The 18,351-nt window shown below is 40.0% G+C and overlaps 1 protein-coding gene across 1 annotated transcript in view; it reads right to left on the reverse strand.

Moving 5' to 3' along the window:
- The window catches only part of LOC307133265 (eukaryotic translation initiation factor 2 subunit 2-like), a 29,216-nt gene extending 12,369 nt beyond the window's left edge, over positions 1 to 16,847 (reverse strand). Inside the window, exons 1-3 of the mRNA XM_079828233.1 lie at positions 16,670 to 16,847; positions 16,191 to 16,374; positions 15,882 to 15,982 (exon numbers count right to left, since the gene is read on the reverse strand). Coding sequence (XP_079684359.1) covers positions 15,882 to 15,982; positions 16,191 to 16,374; positions 16,670 to 16,684 — 300 coding nt within the window. The 5' untranslated portion in view covers positions 16,685 to 16,847. The remainder of the gene's footprint in view (positions 1 to 15,881; positions 15,983 to 16,190; positions 16,375 to 16,669) is intronic.
- Between the last annotated feature and the right edge of the window lie 1,504 nt (positions 16,848 to 18,351).

Below are 18,351 nucleotides of genomic sequence, written 5' to 3' on the forward strand. Positions count from 1 at the left end.
TTCAAAAAATACAGCATTTTAGCACATAATTCAAAATGGCTGACAGCCAAAATATCCATATCAGACGACTCAGCATGCCGTCCTGAATCTAACGAGACCCCTTTTATGATTTTTGGACAGACAGTTCAGAAGTTATAAGCAAAAATAGCCATTTTTCATATCTCCGGACCAGTAGGTGGCGCTGCCCCGAAACGCTGCATGTTGCCTACGGTCATGCTTGTGATGACATGTAGTCAAGTTTGGTTTGAATACGATAAAGCGTTGCGGAGATATAGTCGTAAGTGTATTTTGGCAACCACTACGTAAAATTTGTTTGCACGTTTATCGAAAACGATTTGACGAATCAACTTGAATTCCATAACTTTTTGCCAGCGTGATCTGAAGATGATCTGGTAAAAAAATTTTGAAAATTGGAGCAACGGCCTAGGAGGAGTTCGCAAAAGTAGGTTTTTTTGGTTAATTAAAAATGGCGGGAAAATGATTATGATGGAAAATTAGGTCATATGGTGCAATCAAATTGGCTTGAACCAAGGAATCAGAGGAAAAAAAATATTTTGTTTCTAGCTGTGACGGGTCTCCCGTTACTAGTGCTGTTGCCGACCGGTGGGTGTGGCTGAGAGACTCATTGGGAGAACGATGTGCACCTGGGCAGGCTCCTTGAGCAAACTATGTGCACCTGTTTCTTCCTCTATTTAAGTTGAGCCTTTGAGAGTCAACGAGAGACTTGAGGGACTTGGAGAGAGCTTCAGGTTGTGCAGCACCATCACGAGACCCTCCTGAGTTGTTTGCTCCCTTTTCAGTTTCGTTATTGTTTTGTTTGTTTTCTTTTATCATTACTTTGAATTTGGTTCTGTCTGACACATTAACATCATTTGTCTGACAGAGAGTGTAGTTATTTTTGCCTTGATTTATTGTATTATATATCTTATTGTATACATAAATAAACCTTATGTGTTGCAAAACCTCACCAACCTACTATATCCTCCACTTATTTGTCACGGCTTTGAGCCGGTCGTGACAAATATGGGGGCTCGTCCAGCCAATTTGTTAAAAGGTTTGTTCATTATTTGACGATTATGTGGACTTGTCCGACCGTTTTTTTAGTATGACAAATGTGAATACTTGTCCGTGCTAATTGATAAATGTTTGTTTGGTTTGATTAGGTCTGATTAGGTCTATGTTTAAGTCTTTTCTGTTTGGTAGGAAACAAATTTGGGAGTTAAATTGCTCCGGTTTAATTTAATTTGGAAAGGAGTTGCTTTGTTTCTATTTCGTTAATTTAATCATTAATTCGTTAAATTGGTTTTTCTTTGATAATATTCGAAAAATTTCCGGAGGTTTATAGTGGTTGGTTTGGTGGTTTTTGTTGATTGTTTCGTGGGAGTTTCAACTTAAGGATGGTAAGTATGGCTACTCTTTGTATATTTGAGGGAAGGGTTGTTTTGGATTAGACTTTTCCCAGGGGCCCGTTCTTCGTACGTTGCTTATTACATCTGAGATGATTTGACAGATCCCAGATCTTTTAATCGTGATAACTGATGTCTGGCTAATTTGGTTCTTCAGACGAATTTGCGGATTGGATTAAAATATCTGGATTAAATGATCTAAGATCACTGCACGTTCTTGTTTTCCCTGAAGAGGGCAGATGCATCGATACTCGAAACCACGATCAGCAATGCAGCGATTGGCTGGCGTCAAGACAGCAACGTAATGACATCATCTAATTAAAAAAGCCACCTGGCAAAAAAACTTGACAAATTACACAAAAAAACCCCACGAATTTCTGAACCTTTATAAGGAAACAGCCAAACGACCAAACCAACATAAAAGTTATAATTGATAAATGATAAATGTTTTTTTTTTTTTTAACATGATTACCAATTATTTATATTCACGATTTTATACAGTATTTGTACATCCTTTACATTTTTATTTCAATGTTGTAATTAAATTTTTAATTCAATTTGAAGCAGATTTGTAACGTGACAGTATTCAAGTTTCTTATGGGTCAAGATCAAATTATCCTCTCTTGCGCTGCATCAAGCCACTCCCATAATATCAGTCATCACTTAAATTAATGCACGGCTCAGATTAACTGCACAACGTGTGTAAACCAATAAAAATAAAATTATATAAAGTAATTATTCCATCACAAATAAATCGCTCAATCAAGTGTCTGGCTATAGTATTATACACAACATTATACATTCTCATATACATATACAATATAAAATGTTTATATTATTTTTTTAAATTATTATTATTGCTATTATTATTACTGGTTCAGTAATGAACTCTTGTAATAAAGTAGCAGTGGCTGGGACAGATTTTAAGTATCACCTCAATATGCAATCTAATCCTGTTTACATGAAATAAGCCTGCTCCCGAGCAGGTTTAAGCTCACGGACCTGTTACTATGACAGCAAGTCCAGGATGAGCTTCGAAGAACCAAACAATCCAAGATCATGCCAAATCGTCAACAATCAAATCCAGCTAACTGAGTTAGCGAGGTACGAAGAACGGGCCCCTGGTTAGGTTTAGCAGGGTATCCTTAACCGGATGCTCCGATCTTTTTTTATTTTAGTTTGTTTTGTTTGTATGGTGAAAGCAGTTGGAGCATTTGTCTCGGGAACACATCCGTGTTTTGTAATGGTGACTCGTTAATCGGTTGCTATTGCAAACGCTGGTTTATAGTGTAAAAAACCCGCTGCAAGTAACTGTACGAAGATTAGGGATGAGTTTAGGTAGTTTCTAAATTTAGTTAGAGGGAATTGTTTGTCCAATTTCTTCCCCTCAAATATTTTGGTAAATTAAGTAGCCTTATGTTACAATGGCCTCAAAGGTTGAGGAATTTATTAGTGCTCCGTCTGAAGATTTGTTGAATGATTTTTCTAAAGATCAGCTAGTAGAACTTGCAACTCATTACAAAATTAATTTGTCATGTCAGGATAAACGTCTGAAAGATAATCTTAAAACCATGATAAAGATGGAGTTACTTGAACGCGGAGTCTTATGGTGCGTTCACACCGGACGCGATTCGTGCAAGTGATTTACATGTTAAGTCAATGCAGAGACGCGAAATGGCATTCTGCGGCGCGATTCGCGCGATTGAGGCGATGCGAATTGAGCGTTTTGAACGCTCAAGTTGAAAAATCTGAACTTTGGCGGATATTTCGCGCCGCGTTAACCAATCAGGAGCTTGCTCTAGTAGTGACAACAATGAGGAGAAAATCTGTATATTAATATCTGGTTCAGACAATATGATTATCACTGTGATAACATTAAATGACATGAAACACAACCCAGTCTCTTTTTGTTAAATGCAAGTTTATGTATGATCAATAATACAAAAGTATAAGTAATGTATAACAAGCTATACATGAAATAAAGCAAACAATGCAGTCAAACATTCAAAGTCAGTGCTAGTAGGCTAACGTTACAACTGCAACGTACAGTTATAGCCTAAAAATATAAAGTAATGAAACTTATCTTTGCCCTCAGCCTAAACGATTTGCCAGGGAACAAATTATAGATCCATGAGACCAAAGATCGGCCGTTACAAGACGAATTATAGCTCGAGACACACCACAGAGACATCAGAGCCAGCGGTAGACGGCAGAAGGACTGGCCGAGGAAAGGTTGCCCTCGCCGGCTTTCACGTGCGCTGAGCGCGCTGTCCGCTGGAGCTCACAGCTCCGACAACGGCAGATAAAATGCTCAAATAGGCACTGTTTATGTAAATGAACCACAGATTTGAGCTTTAAACAACTACATTATCAACTGAAAAAGTCTTAAAACTACGTTTTGTCACACATTAACAGTAGATATGAACAAAAAAAAAGACATGTAAACACAGCCCATGTCAGCCATTTCTCAACGAGACGAGCTGCTGGCGGAAGCCCCGCCCATGACGCGAATTCGCATCTGTTGTGCAGTGAATGTCACGCGCGATTCGCGCGAATTTCATGCGCGAGTAAACTCAAAATGTACACGCGTCCACCTTCGCGCGATAAGCGCGAATCGCGTCCGGTGTGAACGCCACATTAGAGTCTCAAATTTCGGAAGACGCGTCAACTTTTGATATTGCGACATCACCAGAGTCTCATTTAACTTTTGAACAACAAAAACAATTGTTGTTAATTCAGGTTGAAATGAAGGAAAAAATGTTAGACGCACAAAATCACATTGAGTTACAGAAAATCCAGTTACAACAACAGCGGTTTGATCTGGAACGCTATCGTTTGGATCTAATAAGAGATGGTAAACTTTCCGTAACTGGAAAACAGATACGTGATTCGAGTTCGTGTAAGTTTGATATTGTGAGTAATTTGAGGTTGATTCCTAAATTTGATGAAAAAGAGGTTGAGCGATTCTTTTTATTGTTTGAACGTGTTGCGGATGCACGAAATTGGCCAGATGAAGAGCGTACTCTTATGTTGCAGTCTGTTTTTACAGGCAGAGCCCAAGAAGCGTATTCTTCACTTAGCGTAGAGGACGCTTCTGAGTATAAAGCGGTAAAAGCGGCAGTGTTGAGGGCTTACGAGCTGGTTCCAGAGGCCTACAGACAAAGATTTAGGTCCTGGAAGAAAAGAGAAAAGCAGACGTATGTTGAATTCGTACAGGAGATCTCGGTTAATTTTAATCGTTGGTGTGTAGCTTCTAAGGTAAAAACACTTGACGATTTAAAGGAGTTAATGATGCTTGAGCAATTCAAGAGTTCAGTTTCAGGTCGTATTGCGACTTACATAAACGAATGTAAACCTGACACCGTGTATGAGGTGGCCGTCATGGCTGATGAATTCTCTTTGACTCATAAAACTGTTTTTGGTTACAGATCCGCTGAAGAGAATTTTCAAAATGAACCATGGCGAAAATCCAACGCATTTTCCAGGTTTGTGCCTGATTTACCCAGTACACAGTTGCACACTTCCTTTGAAGAAAAAGATAAAGCAAATATGTGTAATTATTGTCATGGGTTTGGTCATTGGAAGAATGAATGTCCGTTATTGAAAGCAAAAGCTGACCATTCTAACGTAAAATCTAATTCTTTGTCTCCTGTAAGGCCTGTTGCTTTAGCAGTGACTGCTTCAAGAAGAAGGAATATGCAGGAAAATTGTTCGCCGTGTGTTTCAGCATTTACTCCATTTGTTACAGAAGGTTCTGTTAGATTGGTGGATGCAAAAAAAAGTGTACCAGTTAAGATTCTACGTGATACAGGATCCTCAGAAACCTTTGTGCTAGAGTCTGTGTTGCCTTTTTCACCGGATTCTTATACTGGAAGTAATGTGTTGGTTAAGGGCATTGGCCTAAATGTTATGCCTGTCCCAATTCATAAAATAATTTTGCACTCTGAGTTGATTCAGGGCGAAGTGAAGGTGGCTGTTCGGTCCTGCTTGCCTGTGGAGGGAATACACGTAGTTCTGCGGAATGACTTGGCTGGTGATCGTGTCTGGCGAAATGATTCACCACATCTAGTGGTTACACCATGTCCGAAGATCTTGAAATTAGATGGTGATGAAAGTTTGACCAGTCCTTTGAATGTTTTACCGTCTTGCGTGATAACCCGATCTATGAGTAAAACACAAGTTGAGGGAAAAACTGAATCTGAGACAGGGTTTCTGCAGGTTTCATCAAATCTAATTTAATGCTTTTTAATGCATTTTTAATGCCAATTTTTTTAAATTTTAATGCCATATATATGTCGCTAAATGTCGATAGATGACGTCATACGGCAATTAGAATATTTGCATTCACATTCTGCCAAGTGTCAGCCCTTTAGATTTGTTTGCTTCTCTGCTGCTACCATTTATGCTCCCATTATATATTTTAATACAGCCAAATTCCCAATAAAATTGTTTCATCTATATATTTTTCTGTTTTTGTTGTCAGACAATATAAAATGGTGACTGAAACGCGGCCCATTAATACTACATACAGGGCTCGACATTAAGCCTTGTCATTCACTTGTACGAGTGAAAGTTGCTTGTCCAGAAAAAAAAGAAGGATTTTTAGTGGTGTCAAATTTCTAAAGCAATATCCTTTCAGAATATTGGAGCTTTGACATACTTGAATCTGCATATGTGTGATAGATTTGTGTCTGTTATCAATCAAACTAAATAATTTACAAATTTACAATAAAAAAAATTACAACTGCATTAAATAATTTTATGGGATTGTAAGAAATGTTAAGAAATTAAAAGTAAACCACCAGTAGATGGCGTCAAGTAACTGTCTTAAGTGAGTCATTCATTCAAACGATTCATTCCAATGGCTGATTCATTCAAGAATGAGGCAGGTGTTTATGAATGAGTCATTGAATCTTTGACTCAACCGATTCGTCAAAACACTGAATCATTCAGTAACGAAATCAAGGCTGAGCCTGCGTCTCAATGTGCATTCTATCCATCCTAAAGACATTAGTAATATTCAATACTATACAGGGCGGATAGTATGCACATTGGGATTCAGGGTTGCTACGCTATGGTTCTGCTGTGATCTTTGACTGTTTTTGTTCTATTTTAGCAGTGAAAATAATTTCAAACAATGTTCCTTCTAAAATGTAAGGGACTTAATATTAACTATTTGTTAACTGGACTGTTGTATGAAATCACGTTTTTAATTGAGATGCTAGCCTGCTTAGGAAAACAGCATTCTTGGTCGTGTGATTTCGCTTAACTGTATCAAGTTATAAAAACTCCACATTTGGAATTTTTACCGCAGTATGTTTAACTGAGTTTCTTTATGTGTGTGCGTCACTCATGTGTCCATTTCTCCTCGAGATGATGCACAAGCCTCAACAGCTATTTTTTTCAGGAGAGCCACACTGATAGGGCCAAATCAATAGCCACTTTTACCGCAAAGTTATCAAAAGTTACATCGAGTCATAAATAGCATGTCTGCTTATCAGTCCGTCATCCCTTAACATACAATATGCAAAGCAATAAATACAAAAGGTAGATAGATAGTAGGTATGCATAATATATTTTAATGTAAACTTTCTGTCAAACGATTAAAAAAATTAACTAGATTATTCACACATTTTTCTGTCTAAAACATGTTTTTAATATATTGTATAATGTAATAATTCCACAGTAAATCACCAAATGAATGTAGAAAAAATAAAGACAGTATATTTTAAATATTTGTTCAAAGTTAATTTAAGACGTTATTTAACTCATTTAAAACTGTTCTTATGAGGATACTTGACAAAACGTACATTTAGGCATAATTCTGTGTGCTATTGTTTGTTAAAGAGCGAAAGAGAATGTGATTCTGGCGCACTGTCTGTGCTCATGATGCTGTCACGTAACCCACACCACTAGGCTGCGTCCGAAATCTAGGTGAGTAACGTTAGGTACTACATTTGAATTTGAACGAACTTCGCGACCGTTAAAAAAGTATGTTCTATATAGTATGAATGAATGTAGTATGAATGTAATCCGGACGTACTATATCCGCCATGTTGTCATGATCATGTGACCTACCAGCGTCAGTTGCGTCCCTTCACCTCCATTCATAAATCGTCTTCCGTGGCCTCATGGAATAGTAAAGTGTCCATCGTATGCACACTTCAGAATCTCACCGGAAGTAGTAGGTCATCCGGGTACTTTTCGCCGACTGTTTTTCGAATACTATGAATTCGGACGTACTACTCTGTTGGCGTACTGTTTTTCGCACTATATAGTAGAGAACTATTCGATTTCGACGCAGCTCTAGTTTTTTTTGTTCTCTGGCAGAGCGCACAGCCTCAACTGAATGCGCTGCTCCTCTCAGCCAATCACTGAACAGCAGACGCAGAGAGAGGTGCGCCTGCGCAGTGGCAAGAAAGCAAGATCTTGCGCTCGTGCGGCAGTAGCGGGGGTTTCGGAAGCTAGATCAGGTATATAGATCAGGTATATCAGGTACAAGTATATTCATCACATTGCGCTTTCTTATAAAGGCTATATTCAATATAAACTGATTATCTAAAAAAAATTAATGCCTGTAAGAATAAAATTCAATGCTTTTTAATGCCATTTAAGGCCTTAATTTTAGCAAAATCCATTTAATGACTTTTAATGCTTTTTAATGCCCCGCGGATACCCTGTGAGAAGGTAAAACTAGTCCCTTCAATTTTGTCAGTGTCACGTGATGAATTGATCGAAAAACAAAAAGCTGACTTGACTCTTGTTGAATTATTTGACCTAGTTGTCTCTCAAGATATAATTGTGAATCTTTTATCTGGGTATTACCTAGATGAAGGATTGCTGGTTCGAAAATGGGTGCCACAGGCAGAGTTTGCGATTGGTGATCCCATGGTGCAAATTGTAATTCCTCAGTGTCTCCGGCAACTAGTGTTCCAGACCGCACATGATACTTCCGGCCACATGGGAGTGAGAAAGACGTACAAGTTACTTTTGACACATTTCTTTTGGCCGAAATTGAAACTTGAAGTGTCCAAATACATTAAGTCTTGTCACACATGTCAGATTACTGAAACCAAATCAAACTTTGAAATCTGCTCCTCTTTATTCAATTCCAGCCATTAGTCAACCATTTGACCATCTCATTGTAGATCGTGTTGGGCCATTGCCTAGGTCAAAGGCAGGTAGTGAATATTTGCTTACAATCATGTGCCAAGTAACTAGAGATCCGGCTGCATATACGTTACGTTCTGTAACGGCAAAACTAGTCATACAAGCGCTGACCCAATTCATTTCGGTGTTTGGAATACAAAAAATTATTCAATCTGATCAGGGAAGTAATTTCACCTCTAATTTGTTTGGTCAAGTTTTGAAACCGCTTAATATTCAACATAATCTCTCCAGTGCTATTCATGCCCAAAGTCAGGGAGCACTGGAGAGATTTCATCAAACACTGAAATCTTTGTTGAGATCGTATTGTGTTCAAATAAGTAAGGACTGGGCGACTGGTCTACCTTGGTTGAGGATGGCAGCTCAGGAAGCTGCCCAAGAAAGTACTGGGTTCAGTCCAAATTACCTTGTTTTTGGTCACGATGTGCAAAGTCCGTTGGCGGTTTTATCTGCAGACTGGGAAAAGTCTGATCCGCCGAAAAATGTGTTGTCATATGTTAGTGAGCGACTTTTTGAGGCGTGTCAGTTGGCCAAGTCTTTTCTGAAAAAAGCTCAAGATTCAATTAAACAACTTTTGATCGTCGAACAGAGTTGCATTCGTTTCAACCTGGTGACCAGGTACTGGCATCGTTGCCTGTTGTGGGATCGCCCTTTCAGGCTAAGTTTGTTGGACCCTTTACTGTGGCTAGTCAGATTTCTAGTCTGAATCATTTGATTAATATGCCAAATCGTAAAAAACAGACTAGAGTATGTATTTCCTCTGACTTTGTCTCTCTGTTTCTTTCTTAAATGTGCGTCCTAGGAGCCAGGCTGCTGAAGGAGAGCGAGTTGACGGGATTGGGGAGATTTACAAGTCGGCCTAACTATTTCCACGGGATATTTGAATTGTAGAAGTTGTTTTGTTTTAAGACTGTGCTCTCTTCTTTTTAGGGGGGGTGTGTGACGGGTCTCCCATTACTAGTGCTGTTGCCGACTGGTGGGTGTGGCTGAGAGACTCATTGGGAGAACGATGTGCACCTGGGCAGGCTCCTTGAGCAAACTATGTGCACCTGTTTCTTCCTCTATTTAAGCTGAGCCTTTGAGAGTCAACGAGAGACTTGAGGGACTTGGAGAGAGCTTCAGGTTGTGCAGCACCATCACGAGACCCTCCTGAGTTGTTTGCTCCCTTTTCAGTTTCGTTATTGTTTTGTTTGTTTTCTTTTATCATTACTTTGAATTTGGTTCTGTCTGACACATTAACATCATTTGTCTGACAGAGAGTGTAGTTATTTTTGCCTTGATTTATTGTATTATATATCTTATTGTTTACATAAATAAACCTTATGTGTTGCAAAACCTCACCAACCTACTATATCCTCCACTTATTTGTCACGGCTTTGAGCCGGTCGTGACACTAGCCCCTAAGGTTCAAAAGTTATTAGCATAAACATGAGTGCAACTTTGGACAGGTGGTGGCGCTAGAGGGATTGAGTCAGACTCAAAATTTGCAATAGTGACAGTTGGGACTATCCTCTATCTGTGTGCCAAATTTCATAACTTTCCCAAAAGCGGTTCTATGGGCTGCCATAGACTCCCATGGCGGAAGAAGGAAGAAGAGGAATACTTCGGTGCTTGGCCCCTAATAAACAGAAAATTGCGTGCCTCATATTCATGTGTATTTTGCAGTCACAGAAACACAGCATGTTATATAAACAGTAGGCTATATTTAAACGTAAATTATGAGAAATAACCCAGGGATCAATTCAAGTGTGAAGTGTATCAAATTCAAGTGCATCAAATCATTAATTTTAAACATTAGCACACAGTAAAGTCACTTAATATGAGGTCCAATTTTTTATAATTATAATATTAGTTATGATATTAGTAATATTAGTTATGCAGCACACTCTAAGTTAAAGTCGACAATAAAACAGAAGTTGCTATTGTCTTTTCGTCCTCATTGTGACGCATATCCAAGCGAAACAAAAGAGGAAAATGTTAAAGTTTTTGATCAAAGATTATGAGGACATTCTTTTTTTAAACATTTATTATGTAAATGGACAAATTATTTAAGTGTTAGTATGTAGTACTTAAAGACACTTAAACTAGTTAATATTATACAGTTATGTAGGCTACTGGTCATAGAAAATTACGGAAGCCCTAAGCGGCCATGGATAATATTTTTTTTCTGTCTTGTTTTCTCGTGATCACAACCTAATTTTCTTGTGATCTCGAGACAACAAAAGTTGTTTTCTCACGATCACGACTTAATCTTCTCAAAAGCCCTATTCGCACGGGATTAGTATTATCTGGGGACCTCATGTGATTTAGAAATTACCCACCCACATCTGAATTTTGCGTGGCGCATTTGCATGGGATAAGCAAGCCTGTGATTTTACTCGAATTTACTGACTTCTCCCGGATATGATGTCAAGACTTGTAAATGTTTTTTCGTTATAGATATAGCTGTATGAAATTATAAACAGTCGTATCGATATCATTTTGATTGTTTTATAGGAATAAAAATTATTTAGTTCAGTTAGAGAACAGACGCTACAATTAAAAACTGAACTGAGCAATAATAACAATATACGGCGGAAGATTCAGTTTCAAACCTAAATGTAAAAGTGCCCATTTAAGCGAGTTTGTCATTGTCCTTTTCTGTTTTTGTGTTTTTCATTAAGAATAATATTAAACACACCATTCAAGCAATTTACTCCCAAATTGGTGCTCATTCTAAAGTGAAAGTATAATCCGCGCGGCCGCACGGGAATTCATAACGGTGCGCATTTTATGCAGCCTAGCTCCATTCTTCGTGAAAGATAAAGATAAAAATGCGCACAGGAAACAAAAACCTTGCAAAAATGATATAGCCTACGATCCGCCTAATCCCGGCCAAATCACAGAGATGCCGGTTCGCACGGGACTAATATTATCACAGGACCTCGGTGTTTGGCGATATATGGTAAGTAATTCGCGGCAGAATTTTTACTTTACATATTACAGACATGGCCGATTCGCACGGGATTAAGATCACAGACATTCTCTGCAATTATTACAAATCACCAGAGGACCCCAGATAATACTAATCCCGTGCAAATAGGGTTTAAGTTACACAACTGCGCCAACAGGTGGCAGTATCGAACCAAATAACTGATGAGGTGCCGATCCACCTTACTGTGTTAAGGCCCGGGTATACTTCGGCCGTCCGCGTTCGTGCACCGCCCGCATGACGTAATTTTCGTCATTCGGAGGGCTCGCGGCCGGCCGCACACCCCGTCCGCGCGCAGCCCAAATTTTGAGACCGCGCGGACGGTCCGCGTGCAACAGCGCGTGCGCCAGCAGTACAGAAGAGTCCACTAGGTGGCAATACACACAGTATTGAGCACAGTGTTCAGCCGTCGAAGAAGAGTGTGCAAAGACCGGTTTAAAAACAACACGCTTGAAAAAAAAGAGAGAATTTTTGATTCTTCAGTGTTTCTTCCAAACTATGTTGCAATGGTGGATCCACTACAGTTCTTCTCCGATCATGCCCAGCAAATGTCCCTTTGATGACAGGACTCAGTGCTGCCCTCCGATGTCTGGTAGAGCATAGACACTTTTTTACTGCGCATGTGTCGAACGCGATCCTCCGCGCGCATCCGTTGTGTAGTATACTTTAAAAGACGCGCGGACAGGGCTGCGCGCGTGACGCGTCCGGGCGCGGTAAGTGAAGTATACCCGGGCCTTTAAGGCCTGTTCACACCGGGACGATTTTCGCACGCGTTTATCGCCGACGTTTAACGCCTCGGGACTAAACAATGGGCGCCAATGTGAGTGTTCACACCGACGCGCAAAACGCCAGGCGTAAAAGCGTCATTTTAAAAAAAACGCCTCGGGTTCGTTTTTTTATTTTGACGCGGCGCGTAAAAAACTGTCCGACCAATGAGATCGGCGCTTTTGTTCACGTGCCTGGAGCTGCTGAAGTGACTGTAAAACACGACTTGGTGGCGCTCAAGCACAAAACGGTCTTGCCAAGCACACATTGATCCGACGAAGAAGTAGTAAGTAGACAAAGAAGATGAACTGCTAATGCTGCTTGCCAGTTAGCAAAAAGTGTGTGAATGGTTTTGTCCATATACATAATATGTCTATGGTTTTGGCAAGCACGTAAATACTGTCTCTCTTCTCCTTCTGTGTGACAAGCGAGTGTCAGAGGCTTAAAGTGCCGCAGCACCACCTTGTGTACCGGGAGCGCATCTACTGAATGTGCACGTTCACTCGGCGCAGCACCAGTGAAAAACGCTTGGGTGTGAACACTCAAGACGCGCCGAAAAACGGCACGAAAAACGCTGGCGATAAGCGCACGCGATATTCGTCCCGGTGTGTACAGGCCTTTAGACAGTTCATATTGGCCCACATTGAATGCGTTGAAGACCTTTCGTGATCATTATAGTTTGTGCATGTAATTAATTTAACTAATGCTAAATGGTTGAATGTGATTAGTTTGCTTGAAGGTGTATCTGTATTATCGTTACGTTCTACTGCAATAAATGGACGACTCATCACAGCTTCACTACCACAATAGGGTTCGGTGATACTAAACTTATAAGTTTAAATATAAACTTATATCTAAATTGATCTGTTTAACTAATTTTGATGTCACTGTATTCTGTTTGCACCTTATTGTGCATTTAAGATGCCATCTTAAATCATCAGTAAGTAACTGTTAGTTTACCGCATTTTGTCACTCAGTGTACAGCCTATCGATAAGAAATATGATTTATAGCCTATAAAGATGTGTAGCAGCCTATAATTTAATTCAGTGATACTGTGTAAAACCTAAATAGAGCTGAAGATCTTTGTTCGGGTCTTTTTTGGTTCGGTCTTAGTTTCTATCATTTTACACGGACTCGGGCGGTAAAATGAGCAGTCAGGTGATGCGTTTTTTTTATCGCGAAAATGGATGCTGAGGAGGTGAAACGGAGGCTGGCCTCTGGCGATTACGTATTGGTTGCACCGGCAAAGAAAGCAAAGTCTGAGGTGTGGAAAACATTTGACCATGTGCATAATGAGAATAATGAGCCAGTGGGTTATGTAAAATGCAAAATATGCGGCATTCTGTTAAAGTACGACAGCAAAACGACAGGGAATTCGTCACTGATAAGGCATTCTGATCGAAGCTGTTCAACACCTGCCAGTTCCCAGGATCAACCAACAATCACATCGTTCGTTACAGCATCAAAACCCATCCCTGCAAAGGTGAAACAAACGGTGATGGAGAAGTGTGTCAGCTTATGCTGTAAAGACATTAGGCCTTTTAATATCGTAAATGGCGAGGGGTTTGAAGAGCTGGCACAAGAACTAATCAATGTCGGGGCTGCGTATGGGAGGGTTCCCGTAAACTCTGTTATTCCCCGCGATGTGACAATTGCGAAAAGGTGCACTGAGATGGCAGAAGAAAAGAGGGAAGCTTTAGTACAGAAACTTAAGACTTTGTTGAAGGATGGCACAGTCGCAATGACCACAGACATGTGGACAGAGGATTATAGGAAAATCAGTTATTTGACAATCACATGCCATTTCATAAGTGAGGATATGGAACTGGTGAATAAAACCCTGACAACTGCAATGTTCCCTTTGGAAGAGGCAAAGACGGGAGAAAATATCAGACGGGAGATACTGAAACTACTGGTGACAAAGTTTGGCCTTGACGCTTCCTCTCTCAGCAAAATTGTATGGGTGACCGATGAGGGGGCAAACATTAAATTAGCTCTGCGGCCATACCAGAGATTGGACTGCATTGACCACGTCATTAATACGGTGCTGCGCCATGGACTCGACATTGCCGAGTTATCCAAAGCCGACGGTGCTCCGGACATAGGAGATACCATTTCTGCTGCTAAATCATTAGTGAGGTACTTTAAATAATATATGTGTTATATTACATTAAATAATATAAATAACAGTGGATAAGATATAAACTAATGATTAATTATTTTAATAATTCCTCAGGAAGAGCTTTCGTCACGTCACCTCGCTCACACTCGTTTGGTCATGGCTAGCAATAATGGCTAGCATGGCTTTTTTTTGAGTAACGTTACTACTAACACGGTTAAGAAAAGTAAAATTGGGAATTCTTCTCAAATAAAGGATGTAAACAACGACGGCGACGAAATCCGTGCCAAATGCTGACCTTGACACCAACACAAACTCTGTTCAGACATCTGCGAGCAGCGAGGTTTGTGAGCTGGACGTTAACATGGACTCTCACCAGTCTGCTGAGGTCGGGACTAGGGATGCTCATATTGACCGTTTAACGAAATTAAAGGTGAACTATGTAGGATTTTTGCAGTAAAACATCCAGAAACCACTAGGCCAGTGTTATATATTTTGTTCAGTTGAGTAATTAGAATATATCAAATGTTTTCAACTATTTGTAAATCGTGAGAAAATTGCTATTTTAACCAAGGAGCCGGGACGTGTGAGCTATGCGTGTGAGGGAGTCGCCTGTCGATTGCGTCATATCTGCGTCACCCTCGGTCTCCGGTTTTATTCAGTGAAACACTTTACTCTCACTGCATTGTGAACAAGTGTCATAGCAGCCGCCGAGCGAACGTCATAACTTCCTTTTCAACACACTCAGATATATCTAATACGATAAACAGAGTTGCGTTACCTCACACTCAGCACTGGAGAAGAGGAAGTGGCGCCGGCAACCGTGTCATAATAAAAGTCCCGCCAGCGACTATGCCATAATAACAGTCCCGCTCTTGAATCGCTCCTGCGGCCTTGCTCAGCTCCACAACACTCGGTCCTGCTCTGCTTCAGACTACAGTAATGTTAATAATCGCATACATGAACATGATTTCTGTCCGAGTCCTATCCTGACTGTTTCCCACCGGCTGTGAGCTGAAGACCACATGTCCCGAGATTCTGCGCTCAAACGTGGCGTCATCAAACTACGCCTTTGTTTTGAACAGGCGACCTCTAGTGGACGGAAAAGTTACATAGTGTAGCTTTAATTTTGACCGATTAATACTATCAGTTAAACGGTTTAAACGTTTTTTTTTTTGTTTTTTTGCTGCATCACCACATTTTTATAAGAAACAATATCGAGTCTATTAAACACAAAAGAACAACAAATATATCGGTGAGAACACTCGTTTTAAGCCTACATACACTGGGACTGCATATCACAATTTTCCTAATGTTGATTCTTCTTGCAATCGTAATGCAATGGACTATGGCCTACATTAAACTATGGTAGGAGGTGAAAAACATTTTGTGTATTGCAACAGAATGAGTCAAAACAATTCCCTGACAATTTCCTTATAAACAACTGCTAACCTTCATGCCTTCTTCAACATCATTTTCAAACAACTTCTTTGGTTTCTTTTTCTTCTTTTTCTGATTGACGAAATTCAGATCATCTAAATCATCCAAAGGCTCTGTGAAGATAGTTGGAGAACACTGTCATAAAGGTCCAATCTCATATTGCACATTATAGACAAACTCCTTCACACATGCAATTAACTTTTCAAGGTTCTGGTTTAAATACATTTGTTAAGAAACATGAAGCCACAGTACAAAAGCAAAACACTTCATGGTTTATAGGAATAAATTGACCACTGATGATGGTTACTTGTATCCTCTCACCCCTTGTCTTGACGTCATCATCTTCAGGGTCCATTTCTCGCTCCTCTCCTGCTTCAGCCTCAACTTCTCTCTGTTCAACCTGTTGGGCCTCCTCTCCAAGTCCAAGTCCATCTCCATCTTCGTCGAGCATGAATGGCTTCTTCTTCTTCTTTTTCTTCTTTGTTGTGGTGGGGTCGAATAAAATCTGAGAACACATAAGGCACCACGCACCAGGTTCATTTGCTAGCTAAAGCATGCCTCACTGCGCTGAAGGAAATAACACTCCGTTTTACTGCTCAAGCAATGTTGAGTGTTCTTTGTTAGTTTTTGCAATTTATCCAAATAGAAATAATACGGAATACAATAAAAAATAAATAAAAAAAACAGCCTAGCGCACGTTATGGGCAACACTGTGTAACTGCACTCCAATCAAAAGAAGATTGGATATTTCCACTCAACTATGAATATCAAGAAAATATACAAATAGACCACCACAATACCTCGTCTTCTGACATGATGACTGAATTAAATAGCAATGCGTCTCGTCCTGTTAAATATCGATCACACGGTTAACGCGACTGCGCTCATCCATCCACTGTCTTGCATTAGCACAAGCTGTGAGTGAGCTGAGCTTAGCGCGCAAGCGTTCTTCCGACGACAAATGATTACATCATCTCCACGACAACACTATGCGACTTTCCGTTTCGATTTACTAGTCTCATACGGTCTCATACAGTGACATTTTGGTGTGATGTTTGTCACTTTATCAAAAGCTATGTTAATCCAAATTTTGAATTTACTTATAAAAATGTAATTTTTGGTTTTCATGAAGGTGAAGAGAAAAATTATATTTATTTTATAAATCTTATTCCTCTGTTAGCCAAATATCACATTAATAAACATTAACATAAACATTAAATGTAAATTTTCTAACTGTAAACCTCGTTTTTTTCAGATTTAAACTTGAGGTGAAATTTATTTTGAATCCATTGAGTTTTCTAAAAACGTAAAAGCTACGAGAACAATGGCTGTGTTTAGGACTTGAAGATTAATCTTGACTGAACCTTGGTGTATTATTCCTTGATATGACAATGATGAAAATTGTTGTTATTGTTCCTTTATGTATTTAATTAAAAAAAAAAATGCATAAAGGGTGCGTTTACAGGGTGCCTACCTGCGCGTCCGGGCAGCACAGTAGACCGGTCGGTGCACCAGCTGTTAACCCACCAACTAAAGGAGCTACAGTATGACTTAGGTAGGTAGGTGTGTGTGTGTGTGTGTGTGTGTGTGTGTGTGTGTGTGTGTGTGTGTGTGTGTGTGTGTGTGTGTGTGTGTGTGTGTGTGTGTGTGTGTGTGTGTGTGTGTGTGTGTGTGTGTGTGTGTGTGTGTGTGTGTGTGTGTGTGTGTGTGTGTGTGTGTGTGTGTGTGTGTGTGTGTGTGTGTGTGTGTGTGTGTGTGTGTGTGTGTGTGTGTGTGTGTGGACTGGTAATCATCACGTTATGGGGACAAAATGTCCCCACAAAGATAGCAATATCCGAAATCCTCATCCTTGTGGGGACATTTTTAGGTCCCCATGAGGAAAACATCTTATAAATCAGACTAAGTGATGTTTTTTGAAAATGTAAAATTGCAGAATGTCTCCTGTGAGGGTTAGGTTTAGGGGCAGGGGCAGTGTAGGGGGATAGAATATACGGTATGTACGGTATAAAAACCATTACGCCTATGGAAAGTCCCCATAAAAGATGAAAACACTACGTGTGTGTGTGTGTGTGTGTGTGTGTGTGTGTGTGTGTGTGTGTGTGTGTGTGTGTGTGTGTGTGTGTGTGTGTGTGTGTGTGTGTGTGTGTGTGTGTGTGTGTGTGTGTGTGTGTGTGTGTGTGTGTGTCACGTCGTCTAATTATGGTGAGTAGCTTGTTTCTCCCTTGTAAATCGTGTATGTTTTAAGTTGAAAGTGTAATAAATGTTTACGTTTAGGGTCCTCGTTAAGGCATTGCATTGCGCCTTCTCTCCCCTCCTCTCTCTCTCTCCAATCCGCGCTCTGGGCCGCGCTGCTGCTTTGGGTCATCAACACTTCTAGTCCAGTGGCGGGCCGGATATTTGTTTTCTTTTTTTGTTGTGGTTGTTGAGCCGTGATCAGTTCTGAGTTTGTGATTTTTGCTGTTGTGACAGTATACGTTGCCTT

This window comes from Gobio gobio, assembly GCF_949357685.1.
Source record: "Gobio gobio genome assembly, chromosome: 10".
NCBI classification, from domain to species: Eukaryota; Metazoa; Chordata; class Actinopteri; order Cypriniformes; family Gobionidae; genus Gobio; species Gobio gobio.